Here is a 21596-nt window from a genome sequence, read left to right as displayed (position 1 = left end):
CAACCACTACCCTTCTCTCCACTTCTGTGGGTCTGTTTTAGATTCCACATATAAATGAGATCATACAGTATTTCTCTTTCTGTCTTGTCTATTTTGCTTAGCCTAATGTCCTTCAGCTCCATCCGTATCATCGCAAATAGCAGGATTTTCTTCTTTTTTGTGGCTGAGAAATATCCAGTGTGTCGCACAATTCTTACCAATAACAATCCACTACCCTTGAACAGCTCTTGACTTGAGTCTGCAAGACCGTTTTACGAACTCTCCTTCATTTGAATGCTCGGAAGGAAATTTCTTTGAACGTGTAGGTTAATGAATACAGCTATGCAGCCAAGAAGCACTTCCTTCTGAATGTTTTTCAAAACTGTAAGGGCAGCAAAGCCAATCTCTAAACTCCCAAAAGGTCTTCTGACATTCAAGAGGGGATGTGTCTCTCACAACGGCGTCCCCTCCAGCATCAAGCGTGGTGGAGGGCAGTGCCTGGGAACACACGTTTGTGAGGAAGCGCCAGGCACCGGCTCTTCATTTTCTCATCCCAAAACTTCATGAACTAGATATTCTTTCTGCCATTTTGTGGTTGACCAAACAGAGTGTCCGTGGTTAAATAACTTGCCCAAGGTTCTAAGCAGGCAGGTTATTGGCAGCATTTTTCTGCTGTAACTCCAGAGTTGGTGCATGAAAAACAAAGCAGAGGAAAACGAAAATCTCATTTTTCTGATTATCAAAAAACAGCTTTCAGAAATTCTGGAAAAGATAGAAAGAACATAAAGATGACACTAAATATCACCCAGATTTCTTCAGCTCAGTAATAATCATTGTTAACACATTGGTAAATTTCTTTTTTCTTCTTCCGTTTATAGTGCCTGGGATCATACATTATAAATGATGCCGTGTATCCTTTTATAATTGACACTGCACAGTGTGAACTTTCTTCTTGTCCTTAAAATTCTTCCAAACATGGTTGTTAATGACTACTTAACAATTATTTTGTGCATGCACCATCATTGGATCTTTCTTTTGTTCAGTATTTGCACTTTCTTAATTTTTTTGTAATTGTATAAAATGCTGTATAAAATCTTTGTATATTGATAGTGTTGATATCAGATTATCAGATCAGATTATCCCCCTGGGACAGATTCACAAAAAGAGGCTTACTGGGACAAAGCTAGGAAGATTTTTTTTGTTTGTTTACTTTGGGAGTTTTTTTGCTTTTTGATTTAGGTTCCCTGACTGGGAAGGCTAGGAATATTTTTGAGGTCATTGATACATATTACCAAATTACTCCTAAAAGATGGCACCTGTAAACACACCCAGCAGCCAGCTCACTGCTCTCTCAGCAAATTGACTATGAACTTTTCAGAAGAGGTCTTGACTAATTTGGTGCCTGAATAATCACCTTCCTGCTGATGAAGGCCGTGCCCTTGCAACGGCTCCACGCTCCATGGATGGGATGCTGGCTGAAGACAGTGGGCCCAGTTAGATAGCCTCTTGGATGTCTTCTTTTATTTTTTTTGTGAGGAAGATTAGCCCTGAGCTAACATCTGTGCCCATCTTCCTCTATTTTATATGTGGGATGCCTGCCACAGCATGGCTTGAATAGTGCATATGTCCGTGCCTGGGATCTGAACCCACAACCCCGGGCCACTGCCAAAGCGGAGCGCGCAAACTTAATCACTCTGCCACTGGGCCAGCCCCCACTTCTTTTATATTTTTAAAGCACTTACATCGTGCTTTCCACGTTCTGGGAGCTGTTTAAGTGCTTCATAAACACTAACTGATTTAAACAACCCTGCTAAGAAGGCCTTGTTCTCATCCCCCTCATTCTGTAGATGCAGAAACTAAGGCACAGAGGGCAGCCCAAGGCCGCCTGACTCGTGGAGTGGTCCAGCTGGCTCCGGCCTGGGCAATGTGCTCAGGACCCTGTGGGCTTGCCCGGCACATAACCTTGCCTGGGAGAGGCGCTGGGGTCCCCCACCCCAAAGGAAGGAAAATGTGAAATTGGCTCCTCATAGGGAAGCTAGCGAGAATCCATGTCATCATCAGCATCAGCTCGCCCAGCCACACTTATCACCCCGTACAGCTGTCTGTTTGCTAAGGGTGACTCCCCAAGGGTGGGCCCCTGTCTTTGTTTCCCCAGCTCTGAGTGATTGACAGGTGCTCAGTGAAAGCTGATTGAATGAATGGACTGTGGATGGGATTGGCTGGCTGCCCAGAAGTAGCCCCTCTATGGGATTAGGAGTTGTTTACCCAGGAGATTAAGGTGCTGAGGGTGCAGCCTAGACTGGTCAGGGGGCCTGAGTTCAAATCCCACTGGGGTCCCGATAGTCAAGCTGCATGACCTTGGACGAAATTAGTTCATGTGTTTTGGCCTCAGTTTCCCTTCTCAAAGGCCCCCATTGTTTTGAGGGTAGAAATGGAGTGTATGTGAGGGCAAGGAGCCCCAGGTAGATGTAACCCATGGGCGCTGAGCCTGTGGATGGGGATCAATGAGCCACAGTGTCCCTGGTCTGCTCCAGCCTGGATCCTTCTTTTTTTGTGTGTGTGAGGAAGATCAGCCCTGAGCTAACATCCACGCTAATCCTCCTCTTTTTGCTGAGGAAGACCGGCTCTGAGCTAACATCTATTGCCAATCCTCCTCCTTTTTCTCCCCAAAGCCCCAGTAGATAGTTGTATGTCATAGTTGAACATCCTTCTAGTTGCTGTTTGTGGGACGCGGCCTCAGCATGGCCGGAGAAGCGGTGTGTTGGTGCGCGCCCGGGATCCGAGCCCAGGCTGCCAGCAGCGGAGCACGTGCACTCAACCGCTAAGCCATGGGGCCGGCCCCAGCCTGGATCCTTCTGATGAAAGGCGACACCATTTGGGGTTCCGGGTTTGACTCCCCCCTCCTCACTAATGCTTTTCCTGAAGGAGCTCTGCTCTCTTGACCGGGCTTCAGCCTCCCGGAGACAAGAAGCCGATGTGCAAAGGCCACTGGGGGTCGGCCTGAAATGTCTTACGCTGGCTGAGGCTGGACTCCAGGAAGTTCTCAACTCGCCTCCCACCTTTCACAAATTACGAAGCAACGGCGGCGATGCCACCAAGGCAGAGGAAGGAACGGAGCCAGAGAAGCAAGGGCCCACCTGCCCTGCGGCCTCTTTGAAGCTCCTCTCTCGACCCTTCCCCGTCTCTCTTTCCTGGCATTCTCCCTGGTCCCATCCGAGCTGGGCCCTCTGCTCTCTCTGGGGCTGGGACTAGGCTGGGGTCTCTGAGCTACTCACCTCGGACGCAAAATTTAGGGAGGCTCCAAAAAACTCAGTAATCAAATACTATCTTAATTCAATATTTTAAAAAAATCAAAATTAATGCCAAAAAAATCCACCATGAGCAAAATATCACATATAAAAACAAAAGCAGAATCAGTCCTTCTCAGACATTCGCTCTTGTGACATCACATATTACTTCTTTTTGGACAATTCCCAGATTTCTGTTTCTAGCCCTGACCTCCTCTTGAGCAAAAGTTGAGGCTCTCCAGCTGCCTCCTGAGGCCATGTGGAGAGGTCCACCAGCGAGGGGCCGAGGCCTCCAGCCCACAGCTGCGCGCGTGAACCAGCCTGGAAGTGGATTTGCAGCCCCAGTTACGCCTTCAGTTGGCTGCAGCCCTGACGGACATCTTGACCACGACCTCGTGATGAAAGACTCTAGACCAGAACCATCCAGCCAAGCTGCTTGTGGACTCTTGATCCACAGAAGCCGTGAGATAAAAGTGTTTGGTGTTTTAGCCACTAAGTCTGGAGATACTTTGTTACACAGCAGTCTCTCTCTGGAGAGATTTTGGGCGGCCTCCCCACGGGGCCGCGTGAGTGTCCTCCTCCTTCTATGTTATCTTCTCTGTGAGGGCATTTTGAAGATCTGGTGAAGGTGCGTTAGTCTTCTGTCAACAAGAAGTAAGAAAAGTAATCAGCAACTCTAAGGAAAATGAAAGGCTGAACAAGAAAATCATGGTCCAAATACGAAGCAAATGAAAATGAGGTAGATGGGAAATAATTGATGGAGTATAAGAAATGAGAACCCATTTTGTCTTCAATGCCAGACCCGCTTTTCTTTGAGCCCAGGGTGTATTTTGGACCCATAGTATAATAAATGTAATCTTAGCATCTTTTTTGGCTCTGCAATAAATAATATTTGCATAATAATGGTAATATAAATGTTATTTATTGGTTTTCAGCATTTTAAATCAACTTATAAACAAAAGACTGAACAGAAGGTAACGGTTACCAAGCGTGACGGCGCAAAAGTTAAGGTGTGACTGGCAGAGGCTGGGAGGTGAGGGTGGAGAGGAGGCGACAGACCATGGCCGTTTCATAGTCTTGTTTTATGTGGTGAAATAGCGAGACACTGTCTAAAGCGTGAGGAGCTAGAAATAGAGGTTTTAGCATATTGTTTAAATTTGCAAAAGCGACAAAAAGAACTAAATTTATCAAAAAACGCGTTAAAAATTTGCGAGGAGGATGGAATGCAGAGTGAGTGGGGAAAGGAGCTAAATGCTTGTTGTTCGTAGCAGGGAGTCAATAGACATTATTCAAGTTAAGAAACCAAAGAATAGAGACCCACGCATGCTGTTTGTGGTCTGGGAGGTAAGCCATCAGGATCGATGTCTGAGAGTGGGGAAGGAGGGGGTGGGAGACTACGGCTTTGCATTATAACCCCTTCTCTGCAACTGGATTTTTATACCATGGATGTCTCACGTCTTTGATCACACACTCACACACACAGACACACACACAAACACACCCCCCAAAAAAACTCATCAGCTCCCACCAGGAACCTCTCGGAGCCCCAAGACCAAGCGGCAGCCAAATGCTCAAAGGACAGCTCAGAGTTGCATTGCAGAGGAAACAAAAAGTGTTTCCAGGAGGTGTCGGGGCTGCTTGGTGGCTGGAGCGTCACACCCCCTAATGAACATGCAGGAAGAGGGTAAAACACGCCAGCAGCTTCTCACCAGAGTGGACGGCAAAAGCTTGTTTCCTTTTTCCGTGACAGCTGCCGTGCTGAGCTGTTGATAAAGTGCTGAAGTTTCTGGAGAAAGGATCTGTCCCAGCAGGACAGAGCTAATCCTAGGATTCCCAAACGACTCCGTGCTTGTTGTTATGTATTTTGTTTACCAGCCCACCTTTCCAATTACCTGTCAGAACGTGCAAATCCTTCTTCCTTGCTTTATCAGCCCTGCTCTGGAGATTAGAGAATAGGGTAATGACCCTCATTCTCAATACCACCGTCCTCCACTAATGCTCTCCCTGGAGTGGTTAGAACACTGGCCCCACACTGATGAACTCAGTACCTACAGCCTAGAAAACATGATCTGAGCCAGGCCTTTAAGAATTTTCCATCTCGGGGGGCCGAGATGGCTTAGTGGTTGAGTGCGCTCGCTCCGCTGCTGGTGGCCCGGGTTCGGATCCTGGGCGCACATCGATGCACCACTTGTCCAGCCATGCTGAGGCGGCGTCCCACATACAGCAACTAGAAGGATGTGCAACTATGACATACAACTATCTACTGGGGCCTTGGGGAGAAAAAGGGGGAAAAAAAAGGAGGAGGATTGGCAATAGATGTTAGCTCAGAGCCGGTCTTCCTCAGCAAAAAGAGGAGGATTGGCATGGATGTTAGCTCAGGGCTGAACTTCCTTACCAAAAAAAAAAAAAAGAATTTTCCATCTCGAACAAGGTGATCCTAAAGAAAGGCCAAGAGAATCATGGGAGGTCAAGAGAACTGGGGCCCAGGTCTGACCCTGACAACTCCTGGCTGTGTCTCCGAGGGCAGGGAGGTGGCCGAGGATGTGTCGTCAGGTGAAAACAGGAGAACATGTTATCATACACGGATGTTATCACACGCCTGGGCCTGTGCAGTTCAGATGTCCCAGAAGTGCATACGAGATACAGCCTTGCTTTGGGGAAGCTGCCAGTAGTTCAGTGTCAGCAGAGGAGACATTTCTCACTGTCTATCGACTTCTCAGGCCCAGCCTGGCCCAAGTGTACGTGCTTGCCAACTTTTAAGTTGTACGTGTTGGTTCCTAGTTTCTGGAATGAATACTAGTCTTAATTTGGACTAAGACTTCATGTCTCTAATTTCCCATTTCACATTTTTTAGCACGAAGGGGCTCATCCATCCATCCATTCTTTTTCTTCCTCCCCTCACCCTCATTTCTTTTAGCAAATGCTGTTTGAGCGCCAATTATTTGCTGAGTACCATGCTAGGCATGGTTACAGCATCGAACAAGAGGGTATCTGTCCTTTTCTGAGCTGGTGCTCTCTTGGGAGACCTGCACCTGAGCACATCTCTCCAGAATGCCAGAGGGAGTGTCAGCCAACTGTTCTCACGAGGGACTAAGGGCACCCAGAGAACCTAGTGATAAACTGGGTGGGGAGATATGGGGTGGTCAGAACCGAGGAAGGACTTTTCAGGAAGGAAGTGAAATTTATGCTGAGACTTGCCAGATGAGAATTTTCCAAAGGCAAAGAAGAGGTGAAGAATGAGCCGATGGATGACCATCCAGGGGCTGTTCTGTGAGAGGCTGGATGCTGAGTGGCGGGTGGAGGGTGATGGGGCAGGACGTGAGGGCGGGAACGCCAGGCTGGGCCTGAGAAGAGCCTCCAGGTGGGCTCAAGAGGAGGACCCTCTGTCTGTGCTGCGTGTGGCTCCGTGTGGCTCCACGTGGCCACAGAAGTGACAGGTTAGGGGCCCCCCAGACAGAGAGGGACAGTTCCTAATTAGCATCCTGGTCTCCTGCCTCCTATGTCACCATTCTTTTTGTTTGTTTGTTTTTTTGTATTTAGTGAGGAAGATTAGCCCTGAGCTAAAATCTGTCGCCAATGCTCCTCCGTTTTCTGAGGATGATTGGCCCTGGGCTAGCATCTGTGCCATCTTCCTCTACTTTATATGTGGGATGCCATCACAGCATGGCTTGATAAGTGGCGCATAGGTCTGCACCTGGAATCAAAACCTGCGAACCCCGAGCCGCCGAAGTGGAGCATGTGAACTTAACCAGTACGCCACCGGGCCAGCCCCCTTATGTCACCATTCTTTTTTTTTTTTTTTTTTTTAATTTTATTTCCCCCCAAAGCCCCAGTACATAGTTGTATGTCATAGCTGCACATCCTTCTAGTTGCTGTATGTGGGACGTGGCCTCAGCATGGCCAGAGAAGTGGTGCGTCGGTGCGCACCCAGGATCCGAAACCGGGCCGCCAGCAGCGGAGCACGCGCACTTAACCGCTAAGCCACGGGGCCGGCCCTATGTCACCATTCTTGAATGTGAAAATATTCAGAAGTAGTGAAGCCGTAGGGAAAGACACAAAAGGTTTTTTTGCCGGAGAGGGCGGTGGTGGAGAAGAAACAGAAATTTAGAGGAAAATGACGATTACAATTCAATAGATGGATTGACCTACACCATGTTAACGTTGGAGCATTAAATATTAAACTTAATTTGCATATAACATGATTATGTTTGGAGTACTCAGAGAAAAAAAACCTTTCTGTTTACCTTTTCTTATTCTCAAATTTTCAGGAAAAGCCCAGCAAAGATCTCAGGAAAAAATTCTTTTCCGTTTTTTTCCTAGCCATTTTCTTTCCTCTCATCATAGGCCACCCAAAAGCTGAGGAATCGTCTGGAATGGGCCAGGTGACATATAACCTTGACCCCAAAGCTGAGGAATCGTCTGGAATGGGCCAGGTGACATATAACCTTGATGGTATGATGGATGTCTTTTCCCTCGTAGGCCTGCTATTTCGCTCCCACCCATCTTCACCCTCTTTCTGAAACCTAATGCGCAGAAAAGCTTTAACATTCCGATTCCGGCACAGCGCCCCCAGCACAGCCCGCTCAGGAGGCCTGGGCAGGGGTCCAGGAATCTGTCCTTAAACAACCTCCTCAGGTGATTCTGGGCAGATGTCCCCAGCCCCAGGGGCTCCCCATGGAACAAAGCCAGACCTGGTGGAAGGTGGGAGGTGCCAGAAAATGGATTGTGGCAAAGCTGTCTGGGGCTGAGGGGAGGTGAGGAATGAGGGGCCCACCCCCACGTCTCAGGGGCAGCTCGCAGGGTGGCTCTGTGATGGCCAAGCTGCGTGGAATGGCCGGGCCGGATGACACCAGGTCAGGGAGCGCTGCTACAGAGACCAGGGAATCCTGTCCAGAGAGCACAGACGAAGCTGAAAGGTCGGCTTATCTAAAGGCCATCCAGGTTGGAGGAAACTGGTTTTAAGTGTCCTCAGCCCTAAGGCATATGCACGCCCACAAAATAAATGGGAGCACAAAGTCTTCACAAAATTTTCAAACCCCTGACCATACATTTTTGTTAAGAGTATGAGCTTCCTCCACCTTAGAAAGCCTTGGGAGAGAGGTCTGTTTAGACAGCTTTCTAAGTAGTCTTCCCTCCCAAGTCAAAAGAGGCTATTTTACAGGTTTTCTGCTTTTCAAGCCCAGCCTGACCCCACAGACTGCCCAGCCAGATTCTCCACCCAGATCCACAGCCGGAGGAGAGGCCTGGTTCCCCGTTCTGCATGACAAAGGGCAGCTGCCTCCTCCTGAGTCCCTTGTAAAGTCTCCCAATCCACAGTCGCCTTCTTCTTTGGCCTCTGGCTAATTGCCCCATTATTTTATTTCCCCAGCAAAGCTCTTCAGTCCACCTGGAATCCACATTCAGGACCTGGAGCCTGTGTCCAGGAAGCCACAGGGGTCTGGGGGATTTGGCCTCTGTCTGCTTCTCCCGCCTCCCCGTCCAGCCCAGCTCAGATCCTGGCTTCAGGGAGTCAGGCAGGACATGACCTGGAGACAGCTGGAGGGTGTGGAAAGAACTCTGGGCGGGAACCGGAAGACCTGACTTTGTGCTGGCATCCTTCAGTAACTGGGGGATGTCGTCACCTCTCTGAGCCTCGGTTTTCGTAGCTCTAAAAACTGGGGGACAGGAGAATGGCCTGGATAGTCCGCTTCAGCTCTAAGCTCTCTGAGTCTACAAAGTGTCAGGGGAAGGAGGACGACAGGGCACCTTGCTGGACAAACCCTCTGGGGCACCAAATGCTCCTAGGCTGTCCCCCCTTAAGGGAAGTCCCCAAGATCAGGAAGGGTTCTCAGTTTCCCAAGCACGGGCCACCTGCCCAGGCTCCCGGGGGCCCCCGGGAGCTCCCTGAGCCCCAGCCCCCAAGCCCATCCCTGCAGGCGGGCCTGGTCCTCAGTGGGAGACGCTGGATGTTGACTGTTTCCTGCAGTTCCAGTTCCCATCGTGGACGCGGCTGTAGAGTCATTGCTGTGCTGGGAGGTCAACAGAAGGCAGAGAATCATCAGAGGATGGTCCTTGCACTCTACTTTCCTCTCTGGAAAATGACGTTTCGATATAACTGGTCAGTTACCCAGGTGCAGAAGGGGGCTCCTGACCACCCGGGGACTCCCCGAGGCCCTCAGGTGTCTCCTCGGTGGGAGAGGGCCTCATGTGGGCACACGCGGGTCAGGGAGCAGCGGCACCAGGGACTTGGCCTCCCTCGGCCCTGTGACGGCAGGTCCCTCCTGGTACCAGCACAGGGGCCCGCAGGGCCTCATTGTGAGCTTCTAGCCCCGGAGAGCTCCTGGGATCTCGATGTTGGGGGCCTGGGGAGGGGGCCGTGGCAGGCGAGGGCAGCCGGGGTGTTATATCCTGGGCACCATCCTGGCCAGTGATAAGCCACAGGGCTTCCTCTCAAACAGCAGCAAGGGTGGTGGACTATTGCATATTTATGGAACACCAGCTCTGAACTGTTTCCAGGGACTGAGGGCCACAGGTCCTGTGCCGCCTGTAAATGTGACACTTCTGCACCTTTTGGCCTGACTTTACACCCAAATGTTTGCATCAAGTAAGTCCTTTCCCTGCTAATCACTTGCAAAGAAAAGCGACAGCTACTCTTTTGAAGCGGGCTGCACTTGTCACAGAGCGAGCAGGAGGGCCTGTTGGGGCCCGACCAGAGGTGGCGCCTTCTATTTCAGAGGATGTTCAGACTCGGTGAGATCTGAGCTCCGAGATGGGATTGGAATTCCTCCCCGTGAAAGACACCAATTCTGTGGAAATAGAGGCGGGAGGGGAAAGGAGTGGGGAGAGGAGAAGCAGTTGAGGTCATGATTCTGTCGCCCCCTGAGACTCTCCTCCCCTGGTTCAAGGGTTGGCGTTTCTGTGGTTCCTCTGACCTTGTTCTGTGCACACATTTGACAGAATCCCTGCCTCCCCACTGAACAATCCTAGCTCTGGCACTTACCAGCTGTAAGACCTTGGGCAAGTCAGGTAAGTTTTATGCCTCAGTTTCTTCATCTATAAAATGGGAACAATAATGGCAAGTTGTGAGGATCAAGAGTTAACACATGTAAAGCACTCAGAACAGTGCGCGGCCCATGAGCACTATTAGCCATCATGGTTATTATCGTTCCTCCCCTTCCTCAAATTCTAAGCCCCTCCACTTACTACTAAAACCCCTCTATGTATATGCACATGCACAGGTATATGAATATGCATATGTAGATGTGGATGTGCGGTATATGCACATGGTGGCAATTTGTGCACGATGCCCCTTGGCTCTCATCCAGGGGCAATTCTGCCCTTGAGCACCAGAAGGTTCTCTCTTCCTCTGCATGGGATGTATGAGGAGCACAGAGGAAAGGGGATGGCACGAGAGACCCATCAGTGACACAGCATACCCACAGAGGAGGCCAGAGTGCCCCCTCTGCTGGGAAGGAGAAGAGGGGGTACTCCCTGCCCACCGGGCCGCTTGGCCCCAACCACAGTCCTTGACCTCCTCCACCCTCATTGCTCACCTCCCATGCGACAGACGGGGGAAGCGAGGCTGTCAACTTTTGGGAAGAACGTCCTCATGCACATCCTTGAATGCCCTGGGCCAGGAGGGGCCGCTGGGGACGGATGCCTGCGTTGACCTCCCCAGCGCTCCACTTGCTGAGTGAGCGCGGGCGGCTTCCTTCACCAGGCGTGTTCTGACGTTGCATCTGGAAGGCAGCCTGACGTGGGCACCTGTCTCCTAGGGCTGTTGTGAATACATCTTCAGAGCTTAGAATAGCGCGTGGCACACAGGGAGCACTCAAAAATGATTGCGTTTTTTTGTGTGTGTGTGTGAGGAAGATCAGCCCTGAGCTAACATCCATGCAAATTCTTCTCTTTGTGCTGAGGAAGACTGGCCCTGGGCTAACATCTGTGCCCATCTTCCTCCACTTTGTATGGGACGCCGCCACAGCATGGCCTGACAAGCAGTGCATCGTTGCGTGCCCAGGATCGGAACCTGGGCCGCCAGCTGCGGAGACCGCGCACTTAACCGCTATGCCGTGGGGCCGGGCCCTGATTGCACTTATTGTTACCATCATTTTTAGAAAAGCCACACCCCGAGAATGCAATGATCAGATAGATAATAAACATAGCAGACCCTTATAGAGTGCTCACCATGCGCCCAGCTGGGCTAACCGTCTCACATGTGTTAATTCATTTAATCTCCACACTAGCCCTGTGAAGTCGACCCGATTACAGCCATGCGTCATTTAACGACGGGGACATGCTCTGAGACATGCGATTAGGCAATTTTGTTGTTGTACGAACATCACAGAGTGCACTTAACACAAACCTAGACGGTGTAGCCTATTACACCCCCAGGCTGTATGGTACTAATCTTATGGGAGCACTGTCGTATATGCAGTCCAACATGGACCGAAACGTCGTTATGTGTCGCAAGACAGTATCATCACCCATTCCTTCAGATGGGGAAACTGAGGCACTGAGAGGTTAAGGACCTTGTCAGCAGGTCAAACAGCCAGCAAGCAGCAGGCCTCATATCTGCATCCAGCCACTCCAAAACGTGTATTTGAGGAGGCTGTGGGTGACTCGCACCCCAATGTGCCCAGCGCCTGCGGCTTAGGACAGGACGCGACTCTGGGCAGCGCTGACCTCTGCTTCCCGGGTTCCTGTCCCTTGTTCCGTGTCTGGGCGTGACCTGGGCTTGAACTGAGTGCTGGTGGTGGGAGCCAGTGGCCAGGCTCACTGCGTAGAGCCCCCCAGAACGATGCCGCTGCCTGAAGGGGGTCTCCCATTGCGCAGGGGTGTGATTGCAAAGACGCCTGCAGAAATTGTTGTTCCTGGGACTGTCAAAGAGCCCTGAGCTGCCGGCTTTCCTGTTCTGACAGCATCTAGCTTCCTCTGTCACTGCAGAGGACAAGCTCCCCTGAGGGACTGTGGACAGGAGTGGGAGCGGGTCTCACAGGGACTGAAGAATGAAGGGAGATGACTCAAGGGGCTTCTGTAAGTGCCCCAAACAGGGCCTGGCCGAGCAGGCAGGATGCAGAATACTTTCCCTCCTTCCTTCTCAATGAACAAACCTAGACCCAGACTAGCCTCCAGGAAAGAGAGTTTAAGAGATTTAAACAGCGTGCTAATGGGACTCTCTTTTGCACAGAATAGGCTCACTTTTACATAGAATAGGACTGGGGTAGGGCCAGGGAAATTCAACAGGCACTAAAATTATTATTGAGCTGCCAGACAGCAGCGGTCAGAGGTCCCAGGCCTGTGTGCCATCCAGACAGCCCTTTGTGCCCTTTCTAGACAGCCCCTCCTCGGGGCTCAGGGACCTGTCTGGCTGCTGAGCTCCCAGGTGGTCCGAGGGGTGTGACCTCCCTTCCTTCCTCCCTCCCACCGCCAAGGCCCAGCCCAGGGCTGGCTATAAAGCTGGCCCAGTCTGGCTCTCAGCACACCCCCTGGGACCCTCCTGCAGCGTCCTCAGGGGACACATTGCCCTGCCCCTCCTCCTCCTGAGCAGCACCATGCAGCCCCTGTGGCTCTGCTGGGCACTCTGGGTGCTGCCCCTGACCAGCCCCGGGGCGGCCCTGACCGAGGAGCAGATCCTGGGCAGCCTGCTGCAGCAGCTGCAGCTCAGCGAGGTGCCCGTCCTGGACAAGGGCGGCGTGGAGGAGCTGGTCACCCCGGCCCACGTGGGGGCCCAGTACGTGGCCCTGCTGCAGCGCAGCCACGGGGCCCACTCCCGAGGGAAGAGGTTCAGCCAGAACTTCCGAGGTGAGGCCTCCCTCCCTGCTGCACCCTGGTCCCTGGGGAGGGGGCTGAGACTGCATGTGCCCATCCTGGGAGGCTGTCTGGGGGCCCGGGGCCCACGGGACAGTGAGGAGGGACCGTGGACTGTGAGGACGGCTGGGGCTGGGCCCCTGTCTGCACTGAGGGCCCCACCCAGTGTGCAGGCTGGACCAACTGCTGAAGCCCAGGCATCGGGGAAGAGGAGGGTGGAGAAGAGAAAGCCCCCTGGCTTGGCCTCAGGGTGCCGGGGGAGAGTCCTGCTTCCCGGTTCCGTTTTCACACTGCCACCCGTAGCCTGACCTTGAGCAAACGGCTTTAAAACCACCTCCGAATCTGTTTGCTTCGCTGGAACACTGGCATGATCATGTTTGACCTATCTCCCAGTCCGTGAATATGAAAGTGTGCACAGAAACGTGCCAGGTTAACTGAAATATACTAAAGTCCAACACGGAGTTCTTCAGCTGTCAAAGATGAGCTGGCTTGAATCCTGCTCCGCCTCTCACCTCCCTGGGCCTGGGCCTCACCTCCTCATCGCCCAGAGCCAGACCCAAGGCCAGGCTCCCCCAGGGGAGGGTTCTGATCCACAGCATCTCAGCTGAGGGAGCCCTGTCCGCTCAGGGTCCCAGAGCGGCCCCTTCCTGCTGGGTGGAGACTGTTATAAAGGAGGCCCCAGACCCAAGGAGGGTTTTCAGGTAACTGGGCTTGGCCCAGAGAGACAGAATGGGCTGGTCTCTCCCGCCTGGCCACCCCCTCAGTGGCCCTGCCACCCTCAGAGCTCCCCTGGCGCCCGCAGAGGCCCCTGACCCGCTCGTGTCCCCAGAGGTGGCCGGCCGGCTCCTGGCGTCCGAGGCCTCCCGGCACCTGCTGGTGTTCGGCCTGGAGCAGCGGCTGCCGCCCGACCGCGAGCTGGTTGGGGCCGCGCTGCGCCTCTTCCAGGAGCCGGTCCCCAGGGCCGCGCTCCGCAGGCACGAGCGGCTGTCCCCGCGCAGCCCCCGCGCCCGCGTCACCGTCGAGTGGCTGCACGTCCGCGACGACGGCTCCAACCGCACCGCCCTCATCGACTCCAGGTGGGAAAGTGGCGGCGGGGGTCTGTGTTGGGGGAGGGGACGGGGAGGGGGCGGGGCCCAGCGCGGGGGGGGGGAGGGAGGGGCAGAGGCTCCCAGGGCCCTCCGCGAGCCCGGCCCCGGGGGTAGAGGCTCCCCAGGGCCCTCCGCGAGCCCGGCCCCGGGGAGGGGAGGGGAGGGAGGGGAGGGAGGGGAGGGGCAGAGGCTCCCCAGGGCCCTCCGCGAGCCCGGCCCCGGGGGAGGGGGTAGAGGCTCCCAGGGCCCTCCGCGAGCCCGGCCCCGGGGAGGGGTAGAGGCTCCCAGGGCCCTCCATGAGCCCGGCCCCGGGGAGGGGGCAGAGGCTCCCCAGGGCCCTCCGCGAGCCCGGCCCCGGGGGGCAGAGGCGCCCCAGGGCCCTCCATGAGCCTGGCCCCGGGGGGAGGGGAGGGGGAGGAGGGGGCAGAGGCTCCCCAGGGCCCTCCATGAGCCCGGCCCCGGGAGGGAGGGAGGGGCAGAGGCTCCCCAGGGCCCTCCATGAGCCCGGCCCCGGGGAGGGGGCAGAGGCTCCCAGGGCCCTCCATGAGCCCGGCCCCGGGGAGGGGGCAGAGGCTCCCAGGGCCCTCCGCGAGCCCGGCCCCGGGGAGGGGAGGGAGGGGAGGAGGGGAGGGAGGGAGGGGAGGGGTAGAGGCTCCCCAGGGCCCTCCGCGAGCCCGGCCCCGGGGGGAGGAGGGGGCAGAGGCTCCCCAGGGCCCTCCGCGAGCCCGGCCCCGGGGGGAGGGGGGGGCAGAGGCGCCCCAGGGCCCTCCGCGAGCCCGGCCCCGGCCCCGCTCAGCGCCGGCTCCTCCCCGTGTGGCGCGCAGGCTGGTGTCCGTCCACGAGAGCGGCTGGCAGGCCTTCGACGTGACCGAGGCCGTGAGCTTCTGGCGGCAGCTGAGCCGGCCCCGGCAGCCGCTGCTGCTGCAGGTGTCTGTGCAGAGCGAGCCCCCGGGCCCGCGGGCCTCCGGCGCCCACAGGCTGGTCCGCTTCGCCGCCCAGGGCCCGGCGGGCGGCGCGCGGGGCGAGCCCCAGCTGGAGCTGCACAGCCTGGAGCTCAGGGACTACGGGTAGGCGCGCGCCGAGGTGGTCCAGGCCCACGTCCCCCGGGACTAGCTGGGGGGGCGGGTGCAGACAGCTCCAGGATGCGACTGATACCCCACTACATGATAGAATTTCTAATAGTAGAAATTTTTATTATTAAACATTTTATTGAAAAATATCTTCAGATACTTTCAATGTTATCATTGATACATATACATTATTGTCATCATCTATTTTCACTTTACCCTTTTCCATGATTAATTCTTTGAAAAATATTAGCATTAGCTGTTCCTAAGGTTGAACAGCTTTCCTCGGGCACGGGTGAATTCTTTCTTCGTGGAACAAGTTAGCTATTTGGAGTGAACAGGGCTGTGTAGCAGAGTGGTTAGTAACAGGCCTTTGGAATCATACAGCCTGGGTTCCATCTAGCTCTGCCTTCTCCTGGCTACAGGGCCTCTGGGGTGGCACATAACACCTTTGGGTCTCGGTGTCCTCATGTGTAATAGGGATAATGCAGAACCTTGTCAAGGTTCATCTGAGGATGGAATGCAGGTGTCATCTGAGATAGTATATGTGAAGTAGCTAGTTCAGTGCCTGGCAGATTAGGAGACCTTTAATAAACAGTAGCTGATTTATGATTTATGTTTTGGATATGTTTATTCATCATTTATCACAAATATCCAGTTTTTTTTTAAACATATTGAGAGATGGCTCATAAATCTCCCTCCCCGATGCCCCACTAGGCCCAGCCCTGGGCCCCCTGACCTCAGCCCTCCCAGTTGACCTCTGACTCTGCCTCTCCTTGCCCCCACAGAGCTCAGGGGGACTGTGACCCTGAGGTGCCAGTGACCGAGGGCACCCGCTGCTGCCGCCAGGAGATGTACATCGACCTGCAGGGGATGAAGTGGGCTGAGAACTGGGTCCTGGAGCCCCCGGGCTTCCTGGCCTATGAATGTGTGGGCAGCTGCCCACAGCCCCCAGAGCCCCTGACCTCCAAGTGGCCATTTCTGGGGCCACGGCAGTGCATCGCCTCGGAGACGACCTCGCTGCCCATGATTGTCATCCTCCAGGAGGGAGGCAGGCCCAGGCCCCAGGTGGTCAGCCTGCCCAACATGAGGGTGCAGAAGTGCAGCTGCGCCTCGGACGGGGCACCTGTGCCGAGGAAGCTGGAGCCGTAGGTGCGGGTGTAGCCACTGAGGCCTCTGACTAGATACGTGCACCGAAGCAGGTCTTAGTGTGGGTCTTAGTCTTCTGCTTAGCAAGTCCCCCCTGCCCCAGCCGAGTGCCCCTTTTTGACCTTTCCCACGTGTTCTTCCATTTCTCGTCCTGTCCATCACCCACCCTAAGCACTTACATGAGTAACTAATGCAACTCAATTGCTGAGCTCTAGAAGGAAATTCCAGGCTCCTTGTTAAAGGATGTGGCTGAGCATGGACAGATCATCAGCTGGGAGCTTCTGTTCTCTGGCAAAGTCTCTACTGAGTATGAGACAACACACCCTATGATGAGAACTGGGGAAAGAGACTGACTTACTCTATTACCTGATGAATTAAAATAAAACCAAAAAAATCTCTCCTTTTCCCCTCGATAGGATGTCTAAAAAAGAACCCCATCCCCCAAAATGTTGACCCATTCTGGATTTTTGTAGACATACTTTGATCTCCGTTTCCCTGAGAGATGCTTGGAGGGAGGAAAAGGGCTTCTGGCTGGGGGCAGTGGGCAGGGAGGGAATCAGGACACCTGGTTTCTGGATTGGAGCCACCAGCTGTGACCTCAAGCAAATGCACATGCCTTTGAGCCACTGCTTCCTCTTAAAAAGGAGGAGTCAGGTTTCAGCTCTAAGACTTCATTGCCCTGGCAATCAGACAGCCCTAACCTCACCGCTCCTCGGGAGACCATTGCCTGTGCATATTTAGCTTCTTTCCCCCACTGTTTTAGAGAACTTATCACCAGAACCCTTATGTATTTACATTTTTTTAATTTAGCAAAAAAAATTTTTTTTGAATGTAGATAATCTGCTGAAATAATAAAAGTGATGTTTCATTCCATGTCTCTGTATTTAATTTTTACTATTTAATAATCTCTGTGTTTAATTTCTAGTACCCTTTACATGGGAGAGAAGGGAGCAATAATGGTGAATGAGAGCAACACAATGATCTGAAGAAATGGGGTGACTCAGGACCCCCAACCTGTAGGGGGCGCTGAAGACTGCAATAACTAAGTTTAGATTCCGCTTTCATTTATAATATTTATATCCCCCCACTCTCATTCCAAAAGTAGTATTGTAAACAATCACTCACATGTGCCACCTCTTTAGAAAGCATTTACCATTGCAATGGTGGGGATGGGGACAAGGTGGGGGTGACAACGGTGTGGTAAGCAAGCTGACGTTATTGAGCATTCACTATGACCCAGGGAGCTGTGCTAGGCAATTTCATATCATTATATCACTTCATTCTTGCAACCATTCCTCGAGGTAGGTATTACTCCCATTTTTCAGATGGAGAAATCAAGGCTGAGGCAGTGCAAATCTGTTGAATCTCTACCCCATGGGATGGGTTCTAAATCTCCTTCCCACTCCACGCCCCAGGAGTGAGCTCTGCTATGACACAGGCGTTAGTTACCGCATCCTTTGGAAGGTGCCACAGCTGGCAATTCCCCTACATTTACCTTTCCCAGGTGCTGGGTTTTCCTATGCTTGACTATTGATGTTCACGGACTCTTTGTTTTTACCTACAAAGCTAATTCATAGCAACTGAATGGGGGGGGGAAATGAGCTAGTCTGTGGCCAGCCAGGATTTGAGGACATGGCGAGAACATTGTTGGCAGAGAAGGAAAAGATTTGGCTCGGACACGTAAATGGCTAGATCACCTCTATAAGACATCAGAACGAAGCCTTTCCGTGTGGGATGTTGTGGGTACCAGGGATACAGTTGGATCTCTCTACAAGAAGGATATCAATACCATCTAAAGAATTCCACCAGCTACTCAGTGATGGATCTGTGGCTCTAAAAGGTCTGTGGACCCCCAGCCAGTCACATGCAATCAGTGGCAAGGATGGGCCTGCTCACATCATCCCATGTGAGCTAAAAATCCCAGGAGATTGGCATCATTTCAAAATGTAAGGATGTGCTCATTAGCACAGGGAGACAGGATAGTTGACAGAATGTTCTCCCCAAATACGTTCGTGTCCTCCCAATCCTTGGAACCTTTGACTATGTTCTGTTACGTGTCAAAGGGGACTTTGCAGATGTAATTGAGGTTAGAGGCTTTAAAATAGGGACTCTTGAATTAGCCAGGTGCACCCAATCTAATCACATGAAAGCAGAGAACGTTCTCTGGCTGGAGGCAGGAGAGATGAGGCAGTAGGGGAGGTCAAAGAGATTTGAAGGGTGAGGACTCGAGCTGCCATTGCTGGTTTGAAGATGAAGGGGTCCATGAGCCAAGCAATGTGAGTGGTTTCTAGAAGCTGAGAACGACTCCTGGCTAAGAGCCAGCAAGGAAAGGGGACCTCAGTCCTACAGCCACAAGGAACAAAATCCTCCCAACGACCTGAATGAGTCTGGAGGCCGATTCTCCCCCACAGTCTCCAGATAAGAACCCAGATCAGCTGACACCTTGATTTGGCCTGTGGCACCCGGAGCAAAGAAACCAGCTGGGCCCACTCAGACTTCTGACCTACACAATGTGAGATAACAAATTTTTTTTGTTTTAAGTTGCTAAATTTGCGGTGGATTGTTATGGCAGCAATAGAAAATTAATATAGACAGTAAACCAAATCCCGTTAGAAGTGAGCTGTAATTACAATTTTTTTTCACTCAAAAGATGAAGTAACAACATTCAAGATAATTTTGAATGAATTGAAAACCACCCATAACCCCACCATCCTAAAACAAAATCATTTTGGTTTTTGCATATCTCCTGTTTACACGCAACCTGACCCGTTTACATTCAACGTGAGTACATACTTGTTTTAAAAATCAAGTTTAAGATGTGCCTTACTGCATACGAAAAGAAGGGTCAAGCTATATTCCAGAAGAGTCACATTGGTTCTCTTCAGGGGTGGGATTAAAGGCAATGCTCATGTTTCCATTTGATCTAATTTTTAGTTTTTCTACAATCAACATAGACTATTGGTGCAATAACACCACCAACAAAAAGAGCAAAAGTGCATGCAAAATGTGCCTCCCTGGAGAGGTCCCTAAGTCAGGAGGGATGAGGGCTCAAGTGGACTTGCCATTTGACCGGCTGGGAGCAGCTCAGGCTTCTCCCTCATTCCCTGGATCATCTCCCTTCTTAGAAGAGATGAGCCTGCTCTTTAGAGACGGCCCCTGAGAGTGAAGAACCTGGACGAGTGAAGGCAGAAAGGAAGCATTATCCACTTTGTCTGGAATGGCTGGAGGGGGAGAGGGGGCAGACGGTGCGGGGCGAGAGGGAGGGTGGGCAGAAGCAGCTGAACCATCTGCTGGTGGAGGAGAGGATCGGAGGAGAGGGGTGAAGGCGGGCAGTCCTGGAAGCTTAGTGAACTCCCCTGTCTTCTTTCTGGACTTCTCTGTCTGTTCAGATGGCGTAAAAGGATAGAGTGGGCACCCAAGGAGACAGGGGCCAGACATGGAGAGGATACATCCACGGCAGGATGGCCGTCCCAGGCTGGGGCCCTCCTTGAGGTGTGTCCTAAGTGGCTGGGTGGGGAGGACAGGTCTTTCCTCCCCTCATCTCATCTCATCCATCCAACACTTGTGCCCAAAGGACTTCACAGGCATGAGACGTAATCACCACGGGAGCCACGCTGGGGCCCCTGCACCAACGAAACGGGCCTCTAGAGTCAGCATGGTCATTACAAGAAAATGAAATGGGATTGCCTGCAATTAAAATATATATTAAAAGCTTTGTACACTTACACTTTAAACCTCAGAGATGAAAAGACAATAGATCTCAAAGTACCACCAAAATTACCCAGTTTCCAGTCACTGGCTCACGTGTCCAAGCTTAGTGAGGAGGACCGAGCGCCATGGCTGCTCCCTCTCCTGCGTGGCCTGCCCTGGGTGGGGGTCAAGCCAGCATTGGGGGTCACCAACATGGCCTCCTTTCCTAGGCTCTTGTAGTCCTCCTATTTCTCCTCTACTCCTAGAAGCTGAGGCAGGAGACACTAAGGCAACCGGGTAAGGGATGGATGTGTGTAAGGGGTCTGACAGGAGTGAGACACCAGTGTCCCCCACACCCCGCCCCACCCCAACACAAACACATTCGGCTTTGGCACAACCTCCTGTACTGCAGGCCAGAGCCAGGGAGCAAAGGGACCCTGCAGCCTCCCGAGTGTACTCTGGGGAGCCCGAGTGTCCCTCAGGGGAACAGGCAGCACTGGGAAGCTGTGCAGGAAGGTGGCTCCCATCTTCCCCACTGCCTGCCAGAGACTCCTGCAGCAAGAAAGAAGAGGCCACGTGGAGGCAAGTACAGGTGAGCGACAAAGGAGAGAGGCGGGATGCTGGCAGCACTGGGTCTGGTTCCAGTCTCCGCGGTGCCCGTGACGCAGCTGCTCCTTCTAGGTAGTGTGCTCCCGGTACCTTTCCCGAGGGCGGGGTCAGAAGGCCCCCTTCTCCTTCAGCCAGTCTGAACTGCTGGGTTTCCAGTGTCAGAGCGCATGCTGGTGACCACTAGGCTAGGCTGCAACATGGCCACGATGGGGAGCCTTTAAAGCCTCTACACACTGAACCCCAACATTTCACTTGTATGGATCCACGCTAAGGAAATAATCAAGTCAGGCAAAGATTTTATCACAGTAGAACAAATAGTAATTTTAAAAATTGATGTAAGTTTTGTGAGGATAGGGACTTCTGTTTTGTTCACAGCTGCATCCCCAGAACCTGGCTCAATAAATATATTGAATTAATAAACCTAATGTTGATCTTTGGGAGAACAGCTGAAGTAGTATGGTGCATCCATATTACGGAATGCTAAGTAGTCACTAAAATCTTGTTTTAAATAACTTTTCAGTGACATTGGAAAAGGCTTATTGTATGTCTAGTATAGATATTTCAAAACCATATGTATATCATTTACTTCCAATCATGTAAAAGGTGTGTATGCACAGAATAATCTAAGGAAATACACCAAAAATGTTTGCAAAAAACTCTCCTTGGGAAGTGTGATTACAGGTGATTTTGACCTTCTTGCTTTTACTTTTTTTGTATTTTCCAAATTTTCCTCAATATGCATGTATCACTTTTCTAATCAGAAAAAGTTACAGAAATACTATTTTGCTTACTAGTAAATATTGGGTCCTCACTTTTCAGGGTGCAGAAACTGAGGACCCGGGACTTGCTCAGGAACGTGATCAACTAGAGGGAAACTGCAGAGGGCGGCCCCTGCTGGGGTTGGGGGTGCGGATTCCAGGGAAAGGGCTGTGGCAGCA

The 21596-nt window shown here is 52.4% G+C and overlaps 1 protein-coding gene across 2 annotated transcripts; it reads left to right on the top strand.

Annotated features, from left to right (window-relative positions):
* The first annotated feature begins 12599 nt into the window (after positions 1-12599).
* LOC101407450 (left-right determination factor 1) lies at positions 12600-17232 on the top strand. Of its 2 annotated transcripts, none has more exons than XM_087424422.1 (4): positions 12600-13049; positions 13858-14131; positions 14968-15210; positions 15999-17232. In XM_087424422.1, exons 1-4 carry the CDS (start codon positions 12800-12802, stop codon positions 16360-16362), a joined length of 1131 nt encoding a protein of 376 aa, XP_087280548.1. In that variant the 5' UTR covers positions 12600-12799; the 3' UTR covers positions 16363-17232. The 2 variants fall into 2 exon arrangements, with proteins under 2 accessions (XP_087280548.1, XP_087280549.1); XM_087424423.1 differs by having other exon boundaries at positions 12602-13049; positions 13885-14131.
* Positions 17233-21596: the final 4364 nt, after the last annotated feature.

This window comes from Ceratotherium simum, chromosome 36 (genome assembly GCF_057802395.1).
Source record: "Ceratotherium simum simum isolate JZ-2026a chromosome 36, ASM5780239v1, whole genome shotgun sequence".
Taxonomy (NCBI): domain Eukaryota; kingdom Metazoa; phylum Chordata; class Mammalia; order Perissodactyla; family Rhinocerotidae; genus Ceratotherium; species Ceratotherium simum.
Note: the sequence above shows the minus strand (reverse complement) of the source record. Positions and strands in the feature narration are given on the sequence as shown.

Excerpts from the sequence above, each read along its gene's own strand:
- LOC101407450 (XM_087424422.1), top strand. The coding sequence starts at position 12,800 with ATGCAGCCCCTGTGGCTCTGCTGGGCACTCTGGGTGCTGCCCCTGACC. Across the intron at positions 13,050-13,857 it reads GTTCAGCCAGAACTTCCGAG|AGGCCCCTGACCCGCTCGTG; the intron begins GTGAGGCCTCCC and ends TGGCGCCCGCAG. Across the intron at positions 15,211-15,998 it reads CTGGAGCTCAGGGACTACGG|AGCTCAGGGGGACTGTGACC; the intron begins GTAGGCGCGCGC and ends TTGCCCCCACAG.